A 22,770-nucleotide genomic window follows, 5' to 3' on the forward strand; every position below is an offset into this window, starting at 1 on the left:
AAACCCTGAGGAAAAGAAATTAGAGGGAAAAAAACACACCAAACTATATCAAAAGCAAATTGCTTAAAGCAGTGATAAATAGAAAATCTTAAAAGCATCCAGGGTTTCCTAGGGGGCACAGTGGTTAAGAATCCGCCTACCAATGCAGGGGACATGAGTTCGATCCCTGCTCCAGGAAGATCCCACATGCTGTGGAGCAACTAAGGCTGTGTGCCACAACTATTGAGCCTGCACTTTAGAGCCTGTGAGCCACAACTACTGAGCCCATGTGCTGCAACTACTGAAGCCCATGTGCCTAGAGTCCATGCTCCACAACAAGAGAAGCCACAGCAATGAGGAGCCCATGCAACACATCAAAGAGTAGCCCCCACTCGCCACAACTTGAGAAAGCCCATGTGCAGCAACGAAGACCCAACACAGCCAATAAATAAATAAAATAAAATAAATTTATTTTTTAAAAAAAGCATCCAGAGGAGGGATGAAGATATATTACATACAGAGGAATGTATAAGAATGACAGCCAACTTCTTATAAGAAACAACACGGGGAGACAGAGCAGAACCACCTTTAAAATACAGGAAGGAAAAAAAAAATCTCTCAACTTGGAATTTTATACCCAGTGAAAATATCTTTAGAAAATAAAGGCATTTTCAAAATTTTTAGATTTTCAGGGACATACAAAGTTGAAAGTTTTCATTACCCACAGGTATACATTATAAGAAATGTTAAAGGGCATCCTTCGGCAGAAGGAAAATGATACCAGATGGAAATCTGGACCCACACCAAGAATGAAGTGCTCTGGACAAGGTAACTTTTACGAAAAACCATAAAAGACCTTTTCTTTATGATTTAAATCTCTTTAAATGATTATTGACTTTGTAAATTAAAAGAATATCTTGTAGGATTTATAACACAGGCAGGAATAAAATGTGTGATAGCAATAGCACAAAGGCAAGAAGGGAAGGACTGGAAGTATACTGTTGTAAGTTTCTCATAGTACATGTGACGTACTACAATATTGCTTGAAGAGAGAATTCAATATAGTTACTGCAAACTCTAGGCAGCCACTTTGTAAAAGCACAAAAAGTTTTAGATAATAAGCCAGCCAAGGGCTTCCCTGGTTGCACAGTGGTTAAGATCTTCCTGGTCCAGGAAGATCCCACATGCCGCGAAGCAAATAAGAGAGTGCGCCACAACTACTGAAACTGTGCTCTAGAGCTTGCAAGCCACAACTATTGAGCCTGCGTGCAGCAACTACTGAAGCCTGTGCTCCACAACCAGAGGAGCCACCACAATGAGAAGCCCATGCACCGCAATAAAGAGTAGCCCCCACTCACTGCAACTAGAGAAAACCCACGAGCAGCAACGAAGACCCAAGGCAGCCAAAAAATAAATAAATAAAATTATTTTTTAAATAATTGAAAAAAATAGAGGTTATTGTATTAGATTTTCAAAACAACCATATGTCACCCTGTTTGAAACTTACTTTTAACATTAAAAATTTTTTAAAAAGGATGGAAAACAATGTACTATGTTAATGCGAATAAAAGGAAAGCTGGAGTAGCTACAGGAGTATCAGAGAAAGCAGATTCCAGAGCAAATAATATCAGGAAAACAAGGATCTCTTCATCATGATAAGATGCTCACTTCATCAAGAGGACATAACAATTTCAAATGTTTATTCATCTAATTAAAGTGATGCAAAATACATGAGGCAAAAACGGATAGAACCAATCATTAGGGAAATGCAAATTGAAACTACAAAGAGGTACCACCTCACACCCATTAGGATGGCTAATAATTAAAAAAAAAAAACACCAAAAAACAAAAAATAAATGTTGGCAAGGATGTGGAGAAGTTGAAAACCTTTTGCGCTGTTGTTGAAAGTGTAAAATGGTGCAGCCACCATGGAAACAGTATGACACTTCCTCAAAAAATTAAAAACAGAACTACCATATGATCCAGTAATTCCACTTCTAGGTACACACCCAGAATAAGTGAAAGTGGGGTCCCGAAGAGATACTTGTGCACATGTTCATAGAAGCGGTCTTCACAGCTGCTAAAATGTGGAAGCAACCCAAGGGTCTATCAATGGACGAATGGACAAGCAAAATGCAGTCTCTGCATACAATGCAATATCACTCAGCCTTAAAAAGCAGGGAAATTCTGACACCTGCTACAACATGGATGAACTTAGAGGACGTTATACTAAGTGAAATAAGCCAGTCGCAAAAAGACAAATACCGTAGGATCCCCCTATGAGATTCTTAGATTAGTCATATCCATAGATGTGAAAGTTGCCAGAGGCTGGGGAGAGGGGACAATGGGAGTTAGAGTTTAATGGGCATAGCATTTCAGATTTGCAAGATGAAAAGAGTTCTGGAGAGAGAGGGTGGTGATGGTCGCACAACAATATGAATGTATGTAATACAATTGAGCTGTACACTTAAAAATGATTTCGATAGTAAGTTTTATATTATGCGTATTTGACCACAATGAAAAATACTGGAGGAGAAACACTGATAGAATCACAAGGCGAAATAGACAAATCCGATTATTTTGGTGGCTTGAAAACCATTAAAATAAGCAATCCTTGGATTTAAAGCCATGAAATATAGATGCGGCATTTCCCATTTTATCTTTCCTATCCCTTTCACAATTCCTGAATCAGAGACTTGGCTGGGAGAGGTGGTAAATACAACTCATTAAGTGTTTGCTTGTCAAACCAAACGCACACCTTAGTGTGGACTCACTCACCAGGGCCCTTCACTCCCGAGCAGAGGAAGAGAGGTACGTTGAAATAATCATGGCAAAGAGGATGGAGACAAGCCCGAGAGGCCATCTTCCCAGGGCACACCTGTGGGGCCTGGAAAAGGTCTTACCTGGGAGAGGCGACGGGCACGTGCTGGGGAGACAAAGAATTGGGGAGGCTAGGGTGCAGTTGCCACCCACCCCCGCCACGTTCTGGGGTTCTAAACTTTCATCCCCAAACACCTGCACCCTCTACGCACCTACAAGACCCTACAGCCTCTCCAACCCCTCCTGCTCTCCGGTCTCTGTCACCCCAGCCTTCATTCCGCTCCTTGAACACCCCCAAAACCTGTCCCCACGGAGGCACCCGGCACCAGCTGTTCCCTGTATATTGAATGGCTCACTCTGTCGCCTCGTTCAGGTCCCTATTCAAGGTCACCTCTGCCAAGTGGCCTCCCCGAAGAACCACCCTATCTGCAGACACTCTCGCCTCTGTTACGTTCCATTCCCTTACCTGCTTTATTTCTCTTCAGAACTCTTACGAGCACCCGACACTACTTCATATATGTGTTTACATCTGTCTTCCTTCTAAAATGAAAGCCCTACACACTCAGGCGGCATCAGGCTCTAACTGCGCCTGACACTGAGTGGGTGATCAAGAAACATTTGTCGAAGGGGTGAATGAATGAGCAAATGAAGGAATGAATGAATGATTCCCTTAAGAAGGGGTCTGGGGGAGGTAGGCAAAGAAAAGGGTGCTTCCCAGTGCAGTGACAGAGCAGCCTTGCCCACCTTCGGTCCCACACCAGGCATCTGCAGCCCAGAGATTCCCAAGGGCACACGACAAAGGGGCGTCGTCCCATCTGTCCACGCTTGACGCTGTTCCCACTCTGTGCTGCCTCTAAGATGCTCCCCGCAGGAGCGGCCTGCTCTGCGCTGCTTTCTCTCAGAAGGAGGCCGAGCACTGCAGAGCCCAGGAGGATGGGTGGCTTTGTCCCTGAGGCCACCGTGTAAGCCAGAGCTACCAGGGTCCTTACAAAGTCCAAATGCATTAGCCAGGCTTAACCGTCCCCCACTCTCCACCAGGATCTGAGCCCTGCCAGCTCCCCAGGTTCCCTGCCCTCCCATTGCCCCTCTCTGTGTCCCCCTAATGCAGTGTGCCCACCCCTCCTGGCCTTGGTACCTGCTGTCTCTCTGCCTGGAATTGCCAGCTCCTCCCTCTTTGCTGCCGGCTCCCTGCCCACGCCCACACCTGGTCTTGCCAGTGAGCCTTCAAGGAGGCTCACACGTCGCTCCCTACAGCAAATCCACTGGCATCCCCTTCCCCCCTCAAGTCAATGCCCTCCTGAAGAAATCAGTCACAGGGCATAGAATCTACCCGTGAAAGGTAAATCCCAAGGGAACGACGGGCCCTCAGGGCTTTGCCAGGCTCCTTCCTAAGGATGGCCTTTGAGGTTGCTAATCAGAGGGTCCCCGATCTCTTAGTAGGTTTCATGGGATTTCCCTTCCCTCCCGAGGGTCCTGGAATTCCAGCTCCTGTGCAACCACAAGGCAACTCTCAGAGGAGCGGTTAGGTTTCATCTCCATATAAAGGAAGCCTGATGTGCTGAGAAATGGGGGGATTGGAGCATGCAGCCTTCAGGAGTCACGCCTGTGCCTCTCTTCTTCCTGCATTGCAGTTTTTAGTAAATGGTGAGGTTTCATGTTAAATTACAAGTCTTGTCCTTTGTCCCCAACAGCTCCCTTCTGCAGGGGTTCCCTCGGCCCTGCTCCTACTGTCTTCACAATACAGCACAGGGGCTGGAATCCTGCCCAACCCCCTATGGAAGCACAAGCTCCTCAAAGCCACATCTGTTTCTTACCCTTGTCTGCATCCCCAGGACTCTAGAATGCAGGCCCGGCGCCGGCACATAGCAAGTCCTTGGGAAACGCTTGTGGAAGGAACGACTGACTGATGCACAGATGGATGGATGGACAAACAGCCCTGCAGAGGAGACTGATGTTCAAGGAGTCTAACTGGCTTCCCCCAGGTCCCTGACATCACAATTCAGGGCTTCCACGCTGAGCCTGGGCATCTTCCCAGGTGACCGGGGCCCACACACCGTCTCAGCTCTCCGTGGGCCTGACTTCAGCATGTGGACCAGGATGCTTTTCTGGACTCTTCCAGAGCAGGTGGGCCCCCCACGCTCCTGGGCAGCCCCCATCACGACAACCTGGCCCCATGTCGAGTGCATCTTCACTGTGACTTCATTGGATCTTTTCACCAATCTCTCGAAGAAAGAACATATGATTCCCACTTCATAGATAAGGAAAACAAGGCTCAGAGACAGTAAGTCACTCGTTCAAGGTCATAGAATTAAAAATTGGTGGAACATGAAGTCAGACTCAGGAGAGGCAGTTCTGCTCCAAGGCCAAGACCCTGAGGGGCAGGAGGCCAAGAATGACAGCCTTGCCCCAAACATTCTCCCAGCAAAGTCAAAGTCACCCTTCTTAGGTCGCGCCATGTAGCATTCTGGAGCCTCTTAAGAACCTGGTGATTTTCCCCATTGCATACAAACACCTGTCCCTCTTGTGAATCACCCCACCCTGGACCCCATCTCCAACAAACTGGCAGGGGCCCTCCTTTATGTAGCAAGGACTACACGATAAGCAGAGACCACACTGGGACCCGGGAGCTCTTTTCCCAGCCCTGGCTTTGCCCCTGCCTTGCTGGGCATCCTTGACCAACCTTTACCCTCTCTGGCCTTGGATTCCCACCCGCAGAAAGAGGGGGCACTAGATTCGAGACCATGGATCAAGCAGGCATGTCTGCGGAGACCACGTGGGCGGCGTGGACCAGTGGAGGGAGTGGGGAGGGCGCGGCCGGGGAGTGGGAACCACAAGCCCAAATGAAACACCTCTGCAGGGAGGTTTGGGCCGTGTCCACTTGTTACTTATCAGCATTGTGTTCACACCTGGGGGGCTGAGGCCCAGAGGAAGGAGAAGACCCATGAAAGACAAGCCCAGAAAAATAGAAGCACAGCCCCAAGAAGCCAGCTGTGAGGAGAACCTGGGCTTCTGGCTAATCACAGTCACCAAACACAGAAAATAGAACCTGCCAGAGCCCAGGGCCGTACCGGGTGCTGAAGGCATCCTGTCCCCAGAGCAGGTGAGAGAAGGAGCCAGCCAGGCCAGCCCAGCCACGCAAGGCTCGGGGAAAGGGACGGGGGCTGAGGTACCCGGGTCGGTGCAAAGCAGTGGTCCTCAAACCCGAGTGCCCATCCCACTCCTGGAGAGGGGACTGCGGGCCCCCCGCCACCAAGTCTCTGATTCAGTCCCTCTGGGCTGGGGTTAAAAATTTGCCTTTCTCCCAAGTTCCCAGATGATGCGGCCAAGGCTGGTCCAGGGATCCCACGGGTAACCAATGGGAGCTTGGGTCCTGGGACGTGGCTGCTCGTGTTTGGAAACAGCATCTGCCACTTCCTCGCTCTGCGACTCTGGGACATTCATTGCATCTTTCTGAGTCTCAGTTCCCTCACTTGTAAACGGGGGATATTATTAGTATCTACTCTCAAGATTATTTAAGAATTAAATTAGATTATCTATGGAAAGAGCTTGGGAAGATGTTTGGGGCCGCCTAAGTGCTTGGTGAACGGCATCAAGTACTTCTGTTTGTAAGAGCAGCTTAGTGGAAGCCCCGGTGCTGGTAAGAGGACCCCACAGTGACCTCTACGTGTCAGGGCTCAAGAAGAGAGACGTTACTGGAGCCCAGAGGTGGTGAGGGCTGCTTCAGAGGTTACCTGAAAGCCTCGGTTTAGGGGGAGAGTCAACAGTGACCCTAAGGCAAGGAGCTGGAGGAATAGCTGCTCTGACCTCACCCCTCTCTCTGACCTGCTGATGCTCCTGTCGGCGCCACCCCCACTCCACCTCCCACCACAGAACCCCACCAGCCAGCAGCCTGGAGGAGCTGGAGGGCGGGGAGCCTGTTGCTCCAGTCCCCACAGTTCAGCTTTCTAGGGCAGAGGGCAGGGTGGAGGAAGATGGAGAGCACATTAGAGGGACAGATGTAAGACACCAGCACACTGACTGGCACATCATTCCATGTACACCCCTCCCCCAGGGCAGGGTGACCCCTAATCCAACTACACTGGGGATCCCCAGTGAAAGAGCTGGGGACTCGGAAACGCTCCAAGGCTCTGGGTGAGAAGCTCCTCTCCAAACCACACCCTGTGGCCGGAAATACCAGCCACACCCCAATACCAATCTGGTCCCTGGCATTCCCAGCAAGGTGAGCTGGAGGGTTCTGATTCCAGACTAGCCAGGGCTCTGGCACTGAGCCATCCAGGTACCTACCTCGAAGGAAAGTGAGCTCTTTGGCTTTCTGTGGGGGACAAGAGACCACCTTGCAGGAAGCAAAACAGACAGGATGGGTTTAGCCGAGACTGGAAAATAGACACAGCACCCTGACACATGGGACAGTCAGGGCTCAGAGCCTGGCTTTGGTCCTGAAGCCAACTCTCTGACCTTGACAATGTACCTCTCCTCGGAGCCTCCCTCTCCAAACGACAGGATCTATCATTCCTGCCTGTTTCTCTGCCCGGCTTCTCCTTGTCCTTCAGGATTTGGGGCTTAGAAAAGGATTCCCAGATGTGCTAAGTCACACTAGGCCCCTTGGATGAAATCACAATCTGATATGATTGTGATTATTCATTATCTAAAATTGGACTGGATGAAGTACTGCAAAATAATACACTGTAGGGAATGGTTCTGCTGAGGCAATGCACTGAATTAAAACCATTGCTATTAAACATTTCCCACTGGTGGCTGGTGGTGCTCTCTTTACTCACATGCTGGGTACCACACACTTCCCTGACACTGAGAGGAAAGTGACGTGCAAAAGGCAAGTGGCCAGCTTTCCAAAAAGGTCCAGACACAGTGAGATGTAGATGCTGTGACAGGGAGATTACCATGGAGAGAGAAGATGGTATGTAACCCATCACGAGCACAATTCATTCACTGAACACAGCAACAGGAAGAGCAGAGTTAGCACTGGACGCCTGAAGGGCACCTCAGTAACTCACTGGTGCTGTCCCCTGGCTTTAGGTAATATGTTATTAACCAGCCCAAAGCGTCCAAGGAACTCACCAGGAGTCACTCAGCCAGCCTCTCAACCTGAATACAAAATCCCCACTCATGCCGAAACATAAAGAAACTGTTCAACAGGCACTTGCCCTAACTGGGTGAGGAATCAGAGCTCTGTAGAGAGGCTTCTGGAACCCCCAAGACCAAGCCCATTTTGTCAGGAGGGCAAGAGGAAGAAGGAGGGCCTGGAAGCCTCCCGTTAGCACTTTCTGGGAGTGGGGGGAGATGCTGGGCGGATTGAACTATGCTTCCCATAAGGAACCACCAGGGCACCTCCTTACCGATTCAGCCCCTCTCCAGGTTCACTCCCTGTCATAATCTTCGCCCTTCTTCCTTCCAAAGGATAAGGCTGCTTGGTAAATGCAGAGCAACCAAGAACCTCAAACTCCCTGATTTTGATTTTGCTGTGCTCTCCGGGTCAAAGACAGCTCAGAAAAGACCTGTCCCATAGTAAGCAAGCTGCAGGGTCTGGACTATCACCCAGGTCTCCTGAACCCCATGAGCTCCAACCTAAACGTCTTTCATACCCAAGCAACTCCACCAAGGCCAGATGAGATGGAGAACGGTGACCCTGACGTTAACTCACAACGCCCAGCAGCTGCAGAACGAACACCCGCCCTTGCTCCTCTGAGCAAGCATCTCTACCCATAACTCATGCATTCATTCACCCGGCATCCACTGAGGCCTCCTGGAGTACAGGCATCGTGCTGCCATGAAGCGGATGGCCTGGCAAAGGCAGAGGCAGAAGCCAGGCTCCTGTCTGCAGTGGTCCAGACAAAGGACAATGAGGGTCTGGTCTGAGGCGCTGGATAAGGAGAAGGAGAGAGGCAAGTAAACCACGTGAAGAAAGTAGACGTGGCAGGATTCTCTTACAAACTCTCCGGGATTTGGGTCAGAGAGGTGAGCGTAGGGAGGCACCTGGTACGACTCCTGACTCCTGGCCTGAGTGAGAGGGGGATGGCAGATCCCTTCATGGAGGCGGACACATGGGGCAGGAGCAGATGCACGAGCTTGGAGGAAAGGGAGGGAGCTTGGTTTGGGTCATGTTGGACTAGAAGTGCCTGCCGAACACTGAGGAAGAGAAATCTAGCCAGGAGTACAGGTCTGGACGTCACAACGTGGAGGAGGATGAGGTCATCCAGAGACGGGAAGCCAGGGTCAGCATCACTAAGGAAGGGTGGAAGGAAGAAGGATCCATGGAGGGCTGGAGAGAGAACAATCAGAGGCAGGGGAGAGGTGGGAAGGAGGACACAGGAACCCAAAGAGGAGAGGGAATCGGGAAAAACAAAACACCAACAGCATCTGGTGCCACTGGTTCCTCAAGTGAGATTAGATGCCATTGCGGTCGGTAACAAGGGGGCCTCTAAGGCCGGTGGAAAGATGTCAGAGGGGGGTGATTGCAGGGATGGCCGTAGCATCACCCCTGCTCCAGGCCCCCGGCATGGTGCTCGGTGGCTGGCACCAGCCGTGGTACCAAAGAAATACATCGTGGCTCAGCCTGGATCCTGGGAGACATGCCAGGTCTCAGCACTTTAGAAATAATGGTCCAGCAGTGCACCCTGGGGAAGACAAAGACGTGTGGCGCTAACAGATTTGAAACGCAAACCTTCCCTATCTTTTCCTCTACCCTGTACTCGTTCGGGACAGGTTAGACCCATGACACAGCACATGTCTGGTTAAAGCGGGGGTTAAAGGAGCAGCGGCCCAAGACTGGATTCTCTCCAAGATGCAGGCCCACAGAGCCCGGAGCCAAGAGGCTGGGGCTGCCTCCCCCACCACCTGAACTGCGAGTCCTTTGCATCTCTCCTGCCTGAAAAAGAAAGAGACATTGCTCTCAGCAGCACAGAAGCCCCAGCCTGGGGAAGGGGGGAGACTGAGTCAGCAGGTGGAAAGCAGAAGTGGAGGCTGAGGTTTCCAGAACAAGGTTCATTCTCCCCAGATAAACACCTGCCTGCCAGGCACCTCTCCTTCGGTCCTTTTTTCAAGTTGGGACCCTAGAAGAGGTCAGCTCCCCGCCAAGCCCAGACTGACAGCATCTTTTTGCTTTCCCCCAAAACCTCCACTTTCTGTGTCATTTGCCACCCAGAGGGGAAAGCATCTCGCGTGTTCAACAGCACAAGTTTAGCACACGTGGGCATGGCTGGAAGGGGAGGATGGTGATGAGCTGTCTCCATCTCCGCTGACAACTCAATAAGGGGAAACGGGCACAAAGTTGCCCTGGGAGGCACCTGAGGCAGCAGGGGAATCACAGCAACGTTTAAGACTCACACATAGCCTCCCCCACTTTCCAACGGTCCTTGCGCCCTGGTCTCCATCTAGTTCAGGGGCGCCCTATCAGGTGGGATAGATGAGGACCAACTCGGGCATCTTTCACATGTGTGACTGAGAGTCAGAGAGCAGGTGGCAAAAGAGTCAGGACCACAGGTTCTGCCTCGGGCTTCTAGGCTCTTCCCATGCTACCTGGTATCCACCGAGGGCCCAAGGAACCAGAGTGAATAAACCAGAGAGACCGAGGCCACGACCCTTGGTGCTCAGGATGGAGCCCGGCTGCCTTGACTAGGGCGTGTGCAGTACCCTCCAGAGGCGGGGGTGGGGCTGAGAGCTCTGGTCTCTGATGCTGAAGCAGAGCTGGAAGAAGAAAGGGAGGTGGGCACAGGCTTGGCCAAGCTTCAGTGACACCTCCAGGAAAAGCTACCAGAGCTGGCCTTCTGGACAGAGTCCCAGGGCCCTGCTGTACCGGCAGCGCAAGCCACTGGTTTGGTTTTCTTTCTCTCCTGGAATACGGAGCATCTTATTTTTAACTTCATAAATAGGAGAGTGAATGACAGCGCCAGCCTAAGACAACTGTGAGTAAAGGAGGCTCAGCAGAAGCTGGGTCAGAGGTCGCATCCCCCTGCAGGGTGCTGGCCCCAGAGCAGGAGCCTGGGGCCCCGCAAGCCTGTGGCCCCACAGGCCTGTGGCCAGAAGCCCAAGCCTCAGGGCTGTTCAGATGCCTTGTCTGGGCACATCTGCCTCCTCCTCTCCCCCCAACCACGGCTCCTGCTCACATCAGCCAGTGATGAAGCATCAGGCTTAGTGGGAAAAAATATATATTGTCTGATACAAACCCCCAATCTCCCCTGCCTCAAGTGAGGTTTTTCAGGGGGGCCTCCAAGGTCTCTCTGCCTCCTCTTCCCATCACAGACGTGCGGGGAATTCCCACGGCCCAGGCATAGCCCTGAACACCCACTTCCACCCTTTCTGAGACTTAAGGCTTGCCTGTTCAGGAGGGTGTTTATCTGACAATCTCTTCTTACCCAGTTTGCGCTGATGGTCACCATTCCCTCTGCAGTCCTGCGTTTGTCGCTCAGCAGTGAACATCTGTCTGGGGCAGCTTACCTGTAGCCTTGCTTTGGGTTAGGGGAGGATAGCTCTGACCTTGGAGACTTCCTTTTTAGGGGATGCTGTTTGACTGACAGTCTCAACCAAAGTAGAAGGAAGGAAGCAATAAATAATGATTTAAACACCAGCATCCATAGAACCCTTGCCGTGCAGGAAAGGTACATGTCGCCATGATGATTCATAGAACAAAAGGTTTTTAACCTCTAATAGGTACCAGGCACTGTGCTAGGTGCTGGGATTTGATGGTGAATAGCACAGATAGAGCCCCTGCCCTTACAGAGTTTATGGTGGACTTGTAGATGAGGAAGTCAGCCAATGAGTGCAGAGTGATACAAGTCATGAGAGAGAATGCACAGGTACTGTAGGATCACATCGGGGGAGAGCTAAGCCTGAGTTAGATGAGGGGGTGGAGTCAGGGAAGGCTTCCTGGAAGAGGTGACATCTAAGCTGAGACCTGAAGGAAGAGTAGGAGGTGATGAAGGCAGGGAAGCACGTCAGAGAACAGCCCTTGGGAACGTGAGCTTGCAGAGCCATCTAAGCCAAGGCAAGGAAGTGGGTCCTTCTCCGATGATAATGGAAAAGCCATTGAAGGCATTTGAGGCAGGGAGAAGCACAGTCAGGTCACCATTTCAGAAGGTGGGTTCGTGCTGCTGTGAGGACAGACCAATGCCAGGGTGGCTGTGGGGGTGGGGAGGTGCATCCAGGAGGTGATGCAGAGACCCAGGCAAGAGATGGGGGACATGCCCTGGACAGCCAAAGTGGGACCCCAAACAGGAGGACAGATTCAGGGCAAAGGACAAGCCAACAAAAGCAGAATCACCAGAATCACCATGGAGACAGGGAAGAGGAGCCGGTGTCTTGGGTGACTTCACTCTTGGCAAGATGAGGACCAGCAGGAAGGGGACAGAGGGGTGGGAAGAGGTGACACTCGGAGGGGCCCTGATGAGGCTGAGATCCCTGTGAGGCACCTGAGTGGAGGTGACCTGGGAGCAGCCAGACATACCGTGCCAAGTCTGGGACTCATCAGAACATCCGAGAGAGAGTGTGAGAGCGCTTAGAGCCAAAGAGAATGGCCACCCAGCCCCCACCTGAGGAAAACGGCACCGGAGTCAAGTACCAAAGGTCGTACATCAGCTGCAAAGCCAGGGCTGCTAACCTTCCTGACCCTGACCCTCAGATGCATGTCGACAAGATTCCCACCCTGGAATCTTGTGCCCCACGTACAACACACTCCCGCCACCACGTTGAGTCACCAGCTCCTGGATCAACCCGGGAGCTCCAGGCTAGAGGTTAAATGTGTGCCTTGTTCTGCATTACCTGCTATGAACTGCAAACCACATATGACAAGTACACAGGGCACGAGCACGTGCTTCTGCGTGACTGCCCCACAGACTCAGATGCGTGTCCACACCCCCACACACAAACACACCTGCCGGCTCACAGCCTGGATGAGGTCGTTTACATCCGCCCACACTGAAAGCCGAAAGGGCTCTTCCCACTTTGCGCTGTAAATTTTCCCCTAAAAGCAAAACAAAAGCTGAGCAAATAAACTCGAAGTTACAACAGGAGGAAAAAGGAGAAAACATATGTCCAGTTTCTTTTTTCTGTCTTCTCCTGTGATCGTATTTCATCCCCGTGGATTGTAAAAATGGGTTTTAATCCCACAGGGATGAAGATGAGACTCAGACTCAGGTCTGCCTCTGAAACCCTCCCCCGACTGCACCCTGGGAACTGCAGCTTTCATTCTGGAGAGCTGGGAGTAGAGACTTTCTAACAAAGGGAAGTTAGCTGGTGTACGTGCGATGTGCAGATTTATTTCCTTTATTCATTCAATAAATACTCATCACCTCCCTGCTAGGTACCTGAAGGCAAGAGTTGAACTGATGCACGTTAATGGAGAACATCCCTTAATTAGGATCCCATTTACCCTTATGATGGGCTGCAATCATTTTTGCCGGCTTCTCTGATTGCGCCTCCTTAGAGAAGTGCTGTCATAACTGCCTGTCAGGGCGAGATGAAGCCCTTGGATGTAACACGTCTGTGGGAATTGCAGCTTTTCATTTTCTGGCAGCCCCCGGCTGTGAAAGGCCACCCCTTTCCTTTCCTTCAACTAACAAGAGATGATCCTTCACAATAGAGCTACACGTGGGGCCCTGATGGAGGAATTTGCTAATCCCGTTCCCTTTATAGTGGTTTGCTCTCAGCCGTGCCACCCTCGGGTTGGGCCTCACCCTCGGTGAATATGCTTTCCTGGATTCATGACCAAGAGGACAGGGTGTTTAACTCAGGGATTAACACCCGAACGTGCGACACCTCTGTCCTCCCTCCCCTTCTGCCAGGCCTTGTTCTCCCTCCATGGGAATGTGGGGGACATTGATCCAGTCACCCACCGGTAGGAGTGGCTCTCATCCCAGCAGCAGGGCTTGGAGGGAGGGGGCAGCCAGAAAAGGCCAAGAGGTCTGAAGTGGGCGCCCATCCGCCCCCCCCCCCACACTTCTTTCCATCCCTAGGGGCTCTGTGAGATTTTGTTTGCATGCTGTGGACTTTGCAAACAACGGAGCCCTGGAGCCCAACGCCGACTGTGTGCGTGGAGTGGGGTAAGCCAGCCAAAAGGGCACGAGGAACTCAGTCCCTCCAGAGAATGTTTGGATCAGCGAGTCCATCACGTCACCAGGGGAGGCCTTTTATTCACCTGTGCGCCCCCCGCCCCTTTGAGACACCGCCGGATAAGCCCCGAGGATAAATCATAGAGCATCTTGAGCATCTGCTGTGTGTCAACGTGAGCTGTACGTCAAGTCACTCATTTAATACCCATAATAGCTCCGTGGGATAAAGTGCTATCACCACGCTACGGATGATAACGCCGGGCACAGACGATGGTGTCACGTGTGCATGCCAGGCCCCAGCCCAGCTGAGGTCTGCACCCAGGGCACGAGCCCCAGCACCTGCTTGCCGAACCCCTGCACAAAACTGCCTCAGGCCTGAAAGCCAGGGACCCAGGTGGTTTAGTTGTTGGAAGGGGCCGAGAGAGTCCTTACCGCTCCTGTCCTCCAGAATTGCCCTTCACAGAAGCTAGGAATGGGCTCACAGTGCAACCCCCACAATACTTCCCTGGCAACAGCAAAGCAAATCCCCCAGGAGGACGAGGGAATTGAACACATGGAGCCGGGTACAGGCTGATGGGCTCCGGCCAGCCTCCGGCCTCTCCCGCCCATGGACATTTACCAGTTCCTTCCAGCCCTCCCCCCCTCCCCCCCCCCCCACCAGAGGCTCCCGTTGGGTGGGAGCTGGTGTGGAGCAAAAGTGAGGACAAGCTTCCTGCCGGAAATGCAGATAAAAGAGGGGAGAGAGGCCCCGGTCAGCAGCAGAGCACCCCAACTCTGAAGCACCCCCACTCTGCTACTTACTGGCCCTATAATCTTCGTCAAGATCACCAACCACTGTGAGTTTCCATTTCTCCAACTACAAAACGGGAATAAGAAGAGTTGCTTTGCAATGTTGTGTCAATTAAACAAGGCAATGCATATGAAGCATGGAACACCACGTCCAACACAAAATATGGACATGAAAATGGCAGCTCTTGTTATAATTTTGCTGCAGCTCAAGGAAAGGGGGGCCTGACCCAGGTGCGGCAGAGTCCGTGGGTGAGGTGGTCAGCGGTTGAGCAGCAGGAGAGAGACTTAAAGTAGAGAGACCACCTCCATTGACTTTGCAGTTATTCTGAGCCCTATTTACAGATTCAGCATCATATGCCAGCCACTCTCTACGCAGACCTACTACACGTGGGCACCATGTTGGATGATGCTATGAGTGGAATCAAGTCCCCCCAAAAGGTGTACTGAAACCCTGACTCCTGTTACCTGTGAATGTGACCTCATTTGTAAACAAGACCTTTCCCGATGTAATCAGGTTAAGATGAGGTCATACGGGACAGGGTGGGCTCTGATTCAATACGACTCGTGTTCTCAGAAGAAGAAGAGATCCAGACACATGCAGGAGAAAGGGCTACGTGAAGACGGAGGCAGAAAGGCATGCCAGGTCTACCAGCCGGAGCACAGCTGACAGCCACCAGAGGCGGGGAAAGAGGCAGGGAACAGATCTCCTCCTAAGAACCTCCAGCAGGAGCCCACCCCGCTGTTGCCTGGATCTCAGACATCTGGCCTCCAGAACTGTGAGCGAATAAATTTCTGTTGTTCGGGCCACCGGTGTGTGATGCTTTGTTGCAAGAGCTTTAGACAATGAAATAAAACTACAAAGATAAATTTTAAAAACAAGGTTCCTGTCCTGAATTCTCTGCTATTCATTTCATCCCAAAGAAGAAGCTGGATGAGAGCTCAGGTTTAACACAATGGCCTTGGTCCAGCTTCCAAAAAGGTATACTTTGTTAGAGTTTTTCCTGGCCCATCAGCTAGGACTCCCAGACATCAAGGAACGAGGACAGTCCTGGCCACAAGCTATACCGGGTCCCCACCACCTACAGGGCATAGCAGTGAGAACTGTGAAAGCAGAAGAAATGCAGGGCTGGTGTGTTTTCCTTGATTTCTTCCCAATCCACCATTCTTTGTTTCTCCTGTTAATTTCTCCATTCTTTCTCTTCATATTTTAAGTGTCTATTCTGGTCCTTCTGCTGTCTTCATAGCCCAGTAGACTGGAAAAAGCACAAGTCTCAGTGGCTAGAAAACCAGAGTTTGGGTTCCATCGTTTACTAGCTGTGGGACCTTGGGCAAGTAACACTAACTTTCTGTGCTTCGGTTTCTTCATCTGCACAATGGGAGTGATATGTAACTTGCCATGTTATGTATGGTGCACATGTATGTAACATATGACAGCACCTATTAAATGAGACGATACGTGCCAAAGCATGTGCCTGGTGTCATACGAAAAGGAGAGAGATCTTGTTATGTACGATTCCTAGATCTTATGTAGGGAAACACTGGTTTTCGATATTACATATCAGGATATACCAGAAAGCTAGCACAAAATGTAAAAACAATGAATCAGATGCTAAAGGTGGTAGAAATGGCATTGACCTATCAATCTTAAAAAGAGATCTTTACTTATGGGTCATCCCTTACAAACCTGGAGAAAGCCGTGATGCCTGAGGGACGTCTAATAACAAGTGAAGGAGAAAAGCCATTTGATGTGTGAAATATCCAGCGGGCTGGGTACCATTGGAGGGGAGCACCTTCTCAAACACGCCTCTCCTGGCTACTCCAGAATTTCAGAGGAGGGGTCAGAATCACTCGGAACAGAGACTGGTAAAGAGGGTGAGACACCCCTCACGCAGCCCCCAATGCAAAGGCAACCAGAAGGTTTTTAATCTCCTTTTAGAATAACATAAACCAAGGTGACCCTAATTGCAATGGAACAGTTAGAGCTCAGACCTAAGGAAGAACCTTCTGACTCTTGAGATGCACAGGGAGTTTGGGGAAGTTGCCTCCTCTGAAGCTTTGCAATGAGTAATCAAGGGGCCAACTGCATCGTGGGTACAGGAAGTGTGCTCGGGGCCAGAAGCATGGACAGAGTGACCTTCCAGAGGTCCCTTCCAGCCCATGCTTCCTCTCCTCTCACCAAGTCCGTGCACAACGGGACAACACGCCTGCCTGTCACACAACAGCACGATCCCACTTTCAGCTACCTTGGCAGCTCACATCTTGCCACGCTGCCCATTTTTTTCCGTGCTGGCACAGTAGACTCCAAGGTGTAAATACTGTTTTTACAGATTATTGCATGTTCCACGCTGGAATGTGATAATCACTTCACATCACAGTTAGCACAGAGGAGGAGATGAAACCCACTCCCGAATCAGAGACGGAAGTGTGGTTTCATCCTCTTTGACAGCCAAAAGCCAATGGAGGATGCTCTAAACAGCCAGATCTCCTTGGGGCGGGGGGTGGGGGGGGAGGTGGGCCGAGTGGGTATCTTCTTAATTCTCCTGAGCTCAACTCAGGACTGAAATTATGTTTGCTGAGGGAGGAAAAATGGATGTAGACCACGTTTTGGGGATCATTTCAGCTGGAGAAACGAGGAAGTAGGAGAGTCCATCCAGCTGGCACTTTCCCGGCAAGACTCCTAAAAGCTGACAGGTTGACAATTCTTCGGGTCCCCCCCCCCCCGCCCCGAGCTCACAGTGCTCTAAACCCTTTGCACAAATTAATTCATTCAATCATTGCAACAGCCTTATGAGGCCCAGAAGGATTAGGGGGCTCGTTCATCATAACAACACGTCCACCGAGTTCAGAGTAAAGCCAGGCCATCTGGCTCCAGAGCCCCATGGTCATCAGAAAGAGACACGATGCAGACCCCAGGGAAGTGGGCCTGGGTCTGGCCTCCTCTTGCCCTCTTCCTCTTGCCCCGCTCACCTCTGTGCTAAAGGACCACATGCTTAAGCCGAAAACCCTGGGAAGAGGGAACCATGCACCAAAACCACCAACATACACCACGTCAGAATTCAGCCCAGTTCTCCCCGTAACTCACAAGGCAGCACCCACTGGTACCCTAACCCCACTGTCCTACTGCGGGAATTTTCTCAGCCCATAATTATTCTCTCTCCAGGGGCCAGTAACTCCATAGAACATTCAAAAAACTGGTCTCCAAAATGACTCCTTTGCTAAAACTGTTTTCTCTCCCCTGGGGGTTCTCCTTTGAGGTGCTAAAACCCCAGTCAGGAAGTCCGCACCATAAATAATGCATCGGGCTTTCACCAAGAGCCAGTAAAGCAAGCAGCAGCTCAGAAGGGTCCATCATCCCCCACGGTTCATCACTGGGCATCGTGAATAACCCATTTATCTGCCATTCAGACAAGCACCCCATAGGAAGAATCAGTCATTACTGACTATTAAATAGGTACACGGGTAACCAAAGTGTACCCGTGCTTTGAGCTTTGTAGCACCCCAATTCCCAGAAACTTTACTCATTTTCTGAGTTTTCAAGGTCCACAATAACCTAAGCACAGGTGTGGGAGATGGGGAGCCCAATTTTCAGAAAACCATAAGTGATTAACACCCAGAAGGCTCATGGGCTTGTTCATAATGCCATGAATCAGTCAACACATGTGAACATTTTTAATTTACTCTGTGTCAGGTACAGTGTTAAGAACAGGGTAGACCCCCACCACTACCACCACCACCACCACCACACACACACACACACACACACACACACACACACAAACACCCCAAGCTCATTATTCAACTGAGAAATAGACATATGAAGAGCCAATTATCTTGTAATAGGAAAAGTGAGAGACAGATGTTAGGAACACAGAAGGAGAAAGAAAACTCACTCTCCATGGGGGTGGAGGATAAATGGCAGATCTGAGAAGGCTGCCCAGAGGAAGTGACCTTTGAATTGGGTCTTGCCTGTTGAGGAAGATGTTTTGTTTTCAGGGAGGGGGCTGGGGAGAGCAGCCCAGGCAGAGGAACCAGGATGCACAGAGGCATTCAGGCATGAAGTCAGTGTTTGCAGAGAACTGCATGGGGCAGGTATTGACGGGCTAAGGAAACAGGCTTTGTCCTGTGTCCTAAATGCAACGGGGTGATGTGGTAAGTTTTGAAAGGGAGGTCTGATCATAAGAAGATCCATGCTTTGGAAAGCCTATCAAGTGGTGATAACGAGGCTGGGTTGGAGAACAACAGGAGAGAGGCTGTTGCCTTAGTGAGGGCAGAGTGTGGGTGGCGGCCTCAGCGCGGACAGGGGGCTGGGAAGGAGATTAGACACTAGAAGGTTTCTGGTGACACGTGTGGAGCCGGGGAGGGGGAGAAGATGCTGCCACGAGGGGATGGGTGGGGTACGATGCACTCAGCTGAGAAGAAGTGCATCTGAGGGAGAGAGCCAGAAAAATTGGAAATGGAACTCACCGTGCCCACCCAGCCTGCACCCTGTATGCCCCCGCCCCAGCTCCAAACTGCACTGGTCGAGGGAGGCTCTGCTCACAAGCAGATAGTTTTATTCCGCGCTCTCTCCTTCCTGCCTAAGGGTTAGAATATCTCTCCCTACCTTTACCCTGTGAGAGATCACCTTCTCTCCATCACCTTTACCTGTCCTAACACAGCATCTCTCCCTTCCCAAATATCCTTTCTCCCTATTCCTCTCACTGGCTCCCATCCAAACATGGCATCTTTTTAGAAGTAGCAACGTAAGGACTTCCCAGGCAATCTGGTGGTTAAGAATCGGCACTTCCACTGCAGAGAGAGCGGGTCCGATCCCTGGTCGGGGAACTAAGATACTGCATGCCAAGCAGTGTGGCCAAAATAATAATAATAATTAAAGAATAGAAGTAGCAGTGTAGGACAAAGGCAATGAATCAGAAATGGGGAGCAGTCTGTGCTCCAAGGCTGTCCTAGCTGACCAGGTAACTTTCAGAACTTGCTGGACCTCCCAGCCTCAGTATCCTTAGCCCCTGTCAAATGGGGCTAGGAAACGAATACTAACCTTTGCTAATCTCACAGTATTACGGTGAGGATGAAATGAGATAAAGCGCTTGCAAACCACACTAACGAAAGGCAAGAAAAGCTACCGAATTATCTGGGTCGTCCGGCACTACTGTCCACCAGACTGTGAGTTCCTTGCAGGCAGGGGCCTGGTGTCTTCATCTTTGGATCTCAGGAGGCTACTTATTCCTGGCACAGAATCAGTATTTGATAAAGATGTGTTGAATTAAGAACAAGGAGCGCTACCATCATAGACACACACACACACTCACACACTCACACACACACACACACACACCCCACAGAGGCATATTTGCCTCTCTCTCGCACCATAAATGCAGGCAAACCCACAACACCCCACTTTTGGAAGTACTGCTCTAGTCCTGGCTCATTCCAAAAACAGCCAGTTCCTGGAAGAAAATCAAGTGATTGTCACGCTGCCTGGATGCCTCCATTGGGCACGTTTGACCAAGTCTGAGTTCTTCCCCTTCTCAGGGGAAGCTGTGAAGAACTAAACCCCAGACTCACTCCCCTACCCGGAGCCCCAGCTGGATCTGCCCCTCACCCTTTGTGCCAGGCATGCGACGTGGGTTTTTCTTTTTCTTTCTTTTTTTTTTTTTTTTTTCCTTTTTTGCTTGCAGGAGCTCGGCCGCCTCTACTGCTGTTTTCATTGATGCCTTGAGCAGAGCTGGCATGTGCAACTGCCGAGAAGGGGGAGCGCGGAGCTGCGGGGGCAGCAAGTAAAAATAGCCTGGCGCGCGGCGCTCTGCCTGCTCCGGACGCCTTGAACCCTGGCCGAGGTGGGGAGCTCACAGCGCCATACACACTGCGGAACCTGGCCAGGGTCTGCATCCCAACCCGGCGCAAAAACCAGAGTGCGGGGACTGGAGACCCGCGAAAACTTTTTTTTTCTTTCTTTCTTTTCAAGAAACCGAGCGGTGGGGTTGGCGGAACCGGAGGGCGGGGGAGCGGTGGTAGAGAGAAGCTGTTTCTTGCTTCCAGCGCTCCAGCCACAGGGCTGCAGGGACTGCTACGTGCCCGCTGGTCCAACGGATTACAAAAGTGCAGCCGTGACACTGAGCTATTTTTAGAAACCCCTTCTGCGGGTGGGCGATTGGAGGGAGGAGGGCGAGGGATTGGTAAGGCTAGCTCTCTGCCTTGCACTACACATCATTCTGAGCGTCTGCTCGCCCGTGGGGGATGGGAAAGAGGAAGTGGAGAGGGGACCACACGCGCGCTGGCTTTGCCCTAACTCAAGGAGACGGCATTAGCTCCTGATCGCCCCACTGTTTCCCCCCAGAGCGTGTTTGTTTCCAAATCCACAGTTGCCAGATGCATGCTGCTTCTAGCTTCTCAGAGAACCGGGATTTTAAAAGCTTTGCTGCCTACGCGGTGGGGTAGGGGTCAGCTGCAGTTAAGACCTCGAGGGAAGCTGATCATCGGGAAGGGTCTCTGTCCCTTTTCGCATCCCAGCAAAACAGAGGGACAATCCCCGCGCCACACCTCCATCCCCGCCCCACGCTGCATATGGGTAACCATATGTGAAATGCACGGCAGCCCCACCAGACACCCGGCTATTAATAGAGCCCGGGAGTTTGCTCTCTGTCTTTTTCCTGCCACCGAGTAAGGGATGATCTTCACACACATACCCCACTCCGCCCCCACCTCGGCGCACCGTTCCTCCGCGAAGGTAAGGGGGCTGCCCACGAGGATCCCCTTCGTGACTACAGGTGCCCAGAGCCTACGGACTAATCCAGTTGTGATAACAGCAGGGTCAGAGCGAGGCCAGGAAACACAGCCTCCAGTCTCGGGACGCAAATCCCAGCAGGGCTCTTTGCGGCTCGGAGCCAACTCCAGAGTAGAGAAAGGGCAGCTGCTGGGCTGCCGGAGGCGGAGGACAAGAGCGCAGTTTGCGGAGCTAGAGCGACCTCCTGGAAACTGCTGCGGGACCGGCGGCTGCAGACCCATTTCCCGCTGCAGCGCGGCGCGCAGCCCCCACCGCCCGCGTGGGCTCGGCTGCGGCAGGCGCGGGCGCTGTCCCTGGTCCTGAAGGTGGCCGCGGCCCGAGCTCCCTCCCCGGGGTTAGCGCCCACGAGGCGGCCCGTAGGTCCTGGCTTGCGGACCTCTCCCCGGCCCGGATCTGGGCGCGAGGGTCTGTGGGTGGTGCCCCAGTCCCACCCCGGCGCGGCTGGGGCCCCCGCGGCCCGGAGCTCTCCGCGGTGCTGTGGGGACCGAAAGCTCGAGCTTGAAGGGTAACGCTGAGGCAGTGGCCGGCCAGAGACGGTCAAGGCACTGCAGGGAGCAGAGCTGGCCCCTGGATCCCCCATCCCGGCTGGTCTCAAACCGGCACTCTGGAGCGCTAACGGAGCCCAGAGGAGAGGGCAGGGGAGCGCGGCCGCCCAGGGTTTGGGACTTGTGGGGGGGCGGGGTGGGGGGGGGGGAAGGGAGCAGCCGGTGGCAGGAGAGTGAGCTGGGGTGAGAGCGACTCTTTTGTATTTTCAAGAGGGAGGGGGCCTGAGACAGGCACTATCTTCCCCCCACCCAGCACACACACACACACACACACACACACGCACACACGCGCGCACACGGCTGGCTGAAGCAAGCGGGATGGAGCTGGGAAAGTTTGGCACCAGGTGCGGAGTGGCGGCGGCGGCGGTGCGCGGCGCGCGGCGCGGGGGTCCGGGCGGACGGCGGGGTCGCCGAGCCAGCCTCTCGCCTTCTTACCTCGGTGTTCTCGGCCGCGTTCTCCGCCATTTTCCTCCTTAGGAGCAGGCAGCGGGAGGAGTGTTTCATGCCCATAAGAGCCAGCAAGGGTTTGGTGATACAGAGATAGTGGAGAAAGAGAGAGCTGGTGTAGCTTTAAAAGAGAGAGAGAAAGAGAGAGAATGGGAGGAAAAAAAAAAAAAAAGCCCAACCCAGTCCCTCTGCCGGAGCATCAGCCGCTACCATCAACCACGGTGGAGTCTTTCCTGCGGTCTCCACTTTGTTTTATTTTCCTCTCTTCTCATCTGCTCCGGATTCCTTTACACAGTTTCGAGTTCCCGTCGCGCCCGCGACCCCCTCCCCGCCCCTCGCCACCCGC

The 22,770-nt window shown here is 52.1% G+C and overlaps 1 protein-coding gene across 1 annotated transcript in view; it reads right to left on the reverse strand.

The window, feature by feature from the left end:
• PRMT8 (protein arginine methyltransferase 8) overlaps positions 1 to 22,513 on the reverse strand; it is an 84,274-nt gene extending 61,761 nt beyond the window's left edge. The window contains exon 1 of the mRNA XM_057702221.1: positions 22,413 to 22,513. Within this exon, the coding sequence (XP_057558204.1) occupies positions 22,413 to 22,487 (75 nt within the window). The 5' untranslated portion in view covers positions 22,488 to 22,513. The remainder of the gene's footprint in view (positions 1 to 22,412) is intronic.
• Between the last annotated feature and the right edge of the window lie 257 nt (positions 22,514 to 22,770).

The sequence above is a fragment of the Hippopotamus amphibius genome, chromosome 12 (genome assembly GCF_030028045.1).
Source record: "Hippopotamus amphibius kiboko isolate mHipAmp2 chromosome 12, mHipAmp2.hap2, whole genome shotgun sequence".
Classification (NCBI taxonomy): domain Eukaryota; kingdom Metazoa; phylum Chordata; class Mammalia; order Artiodactyla; family Hippopotamidae; genus Hippopotamus; species Hippopotamus amphibius.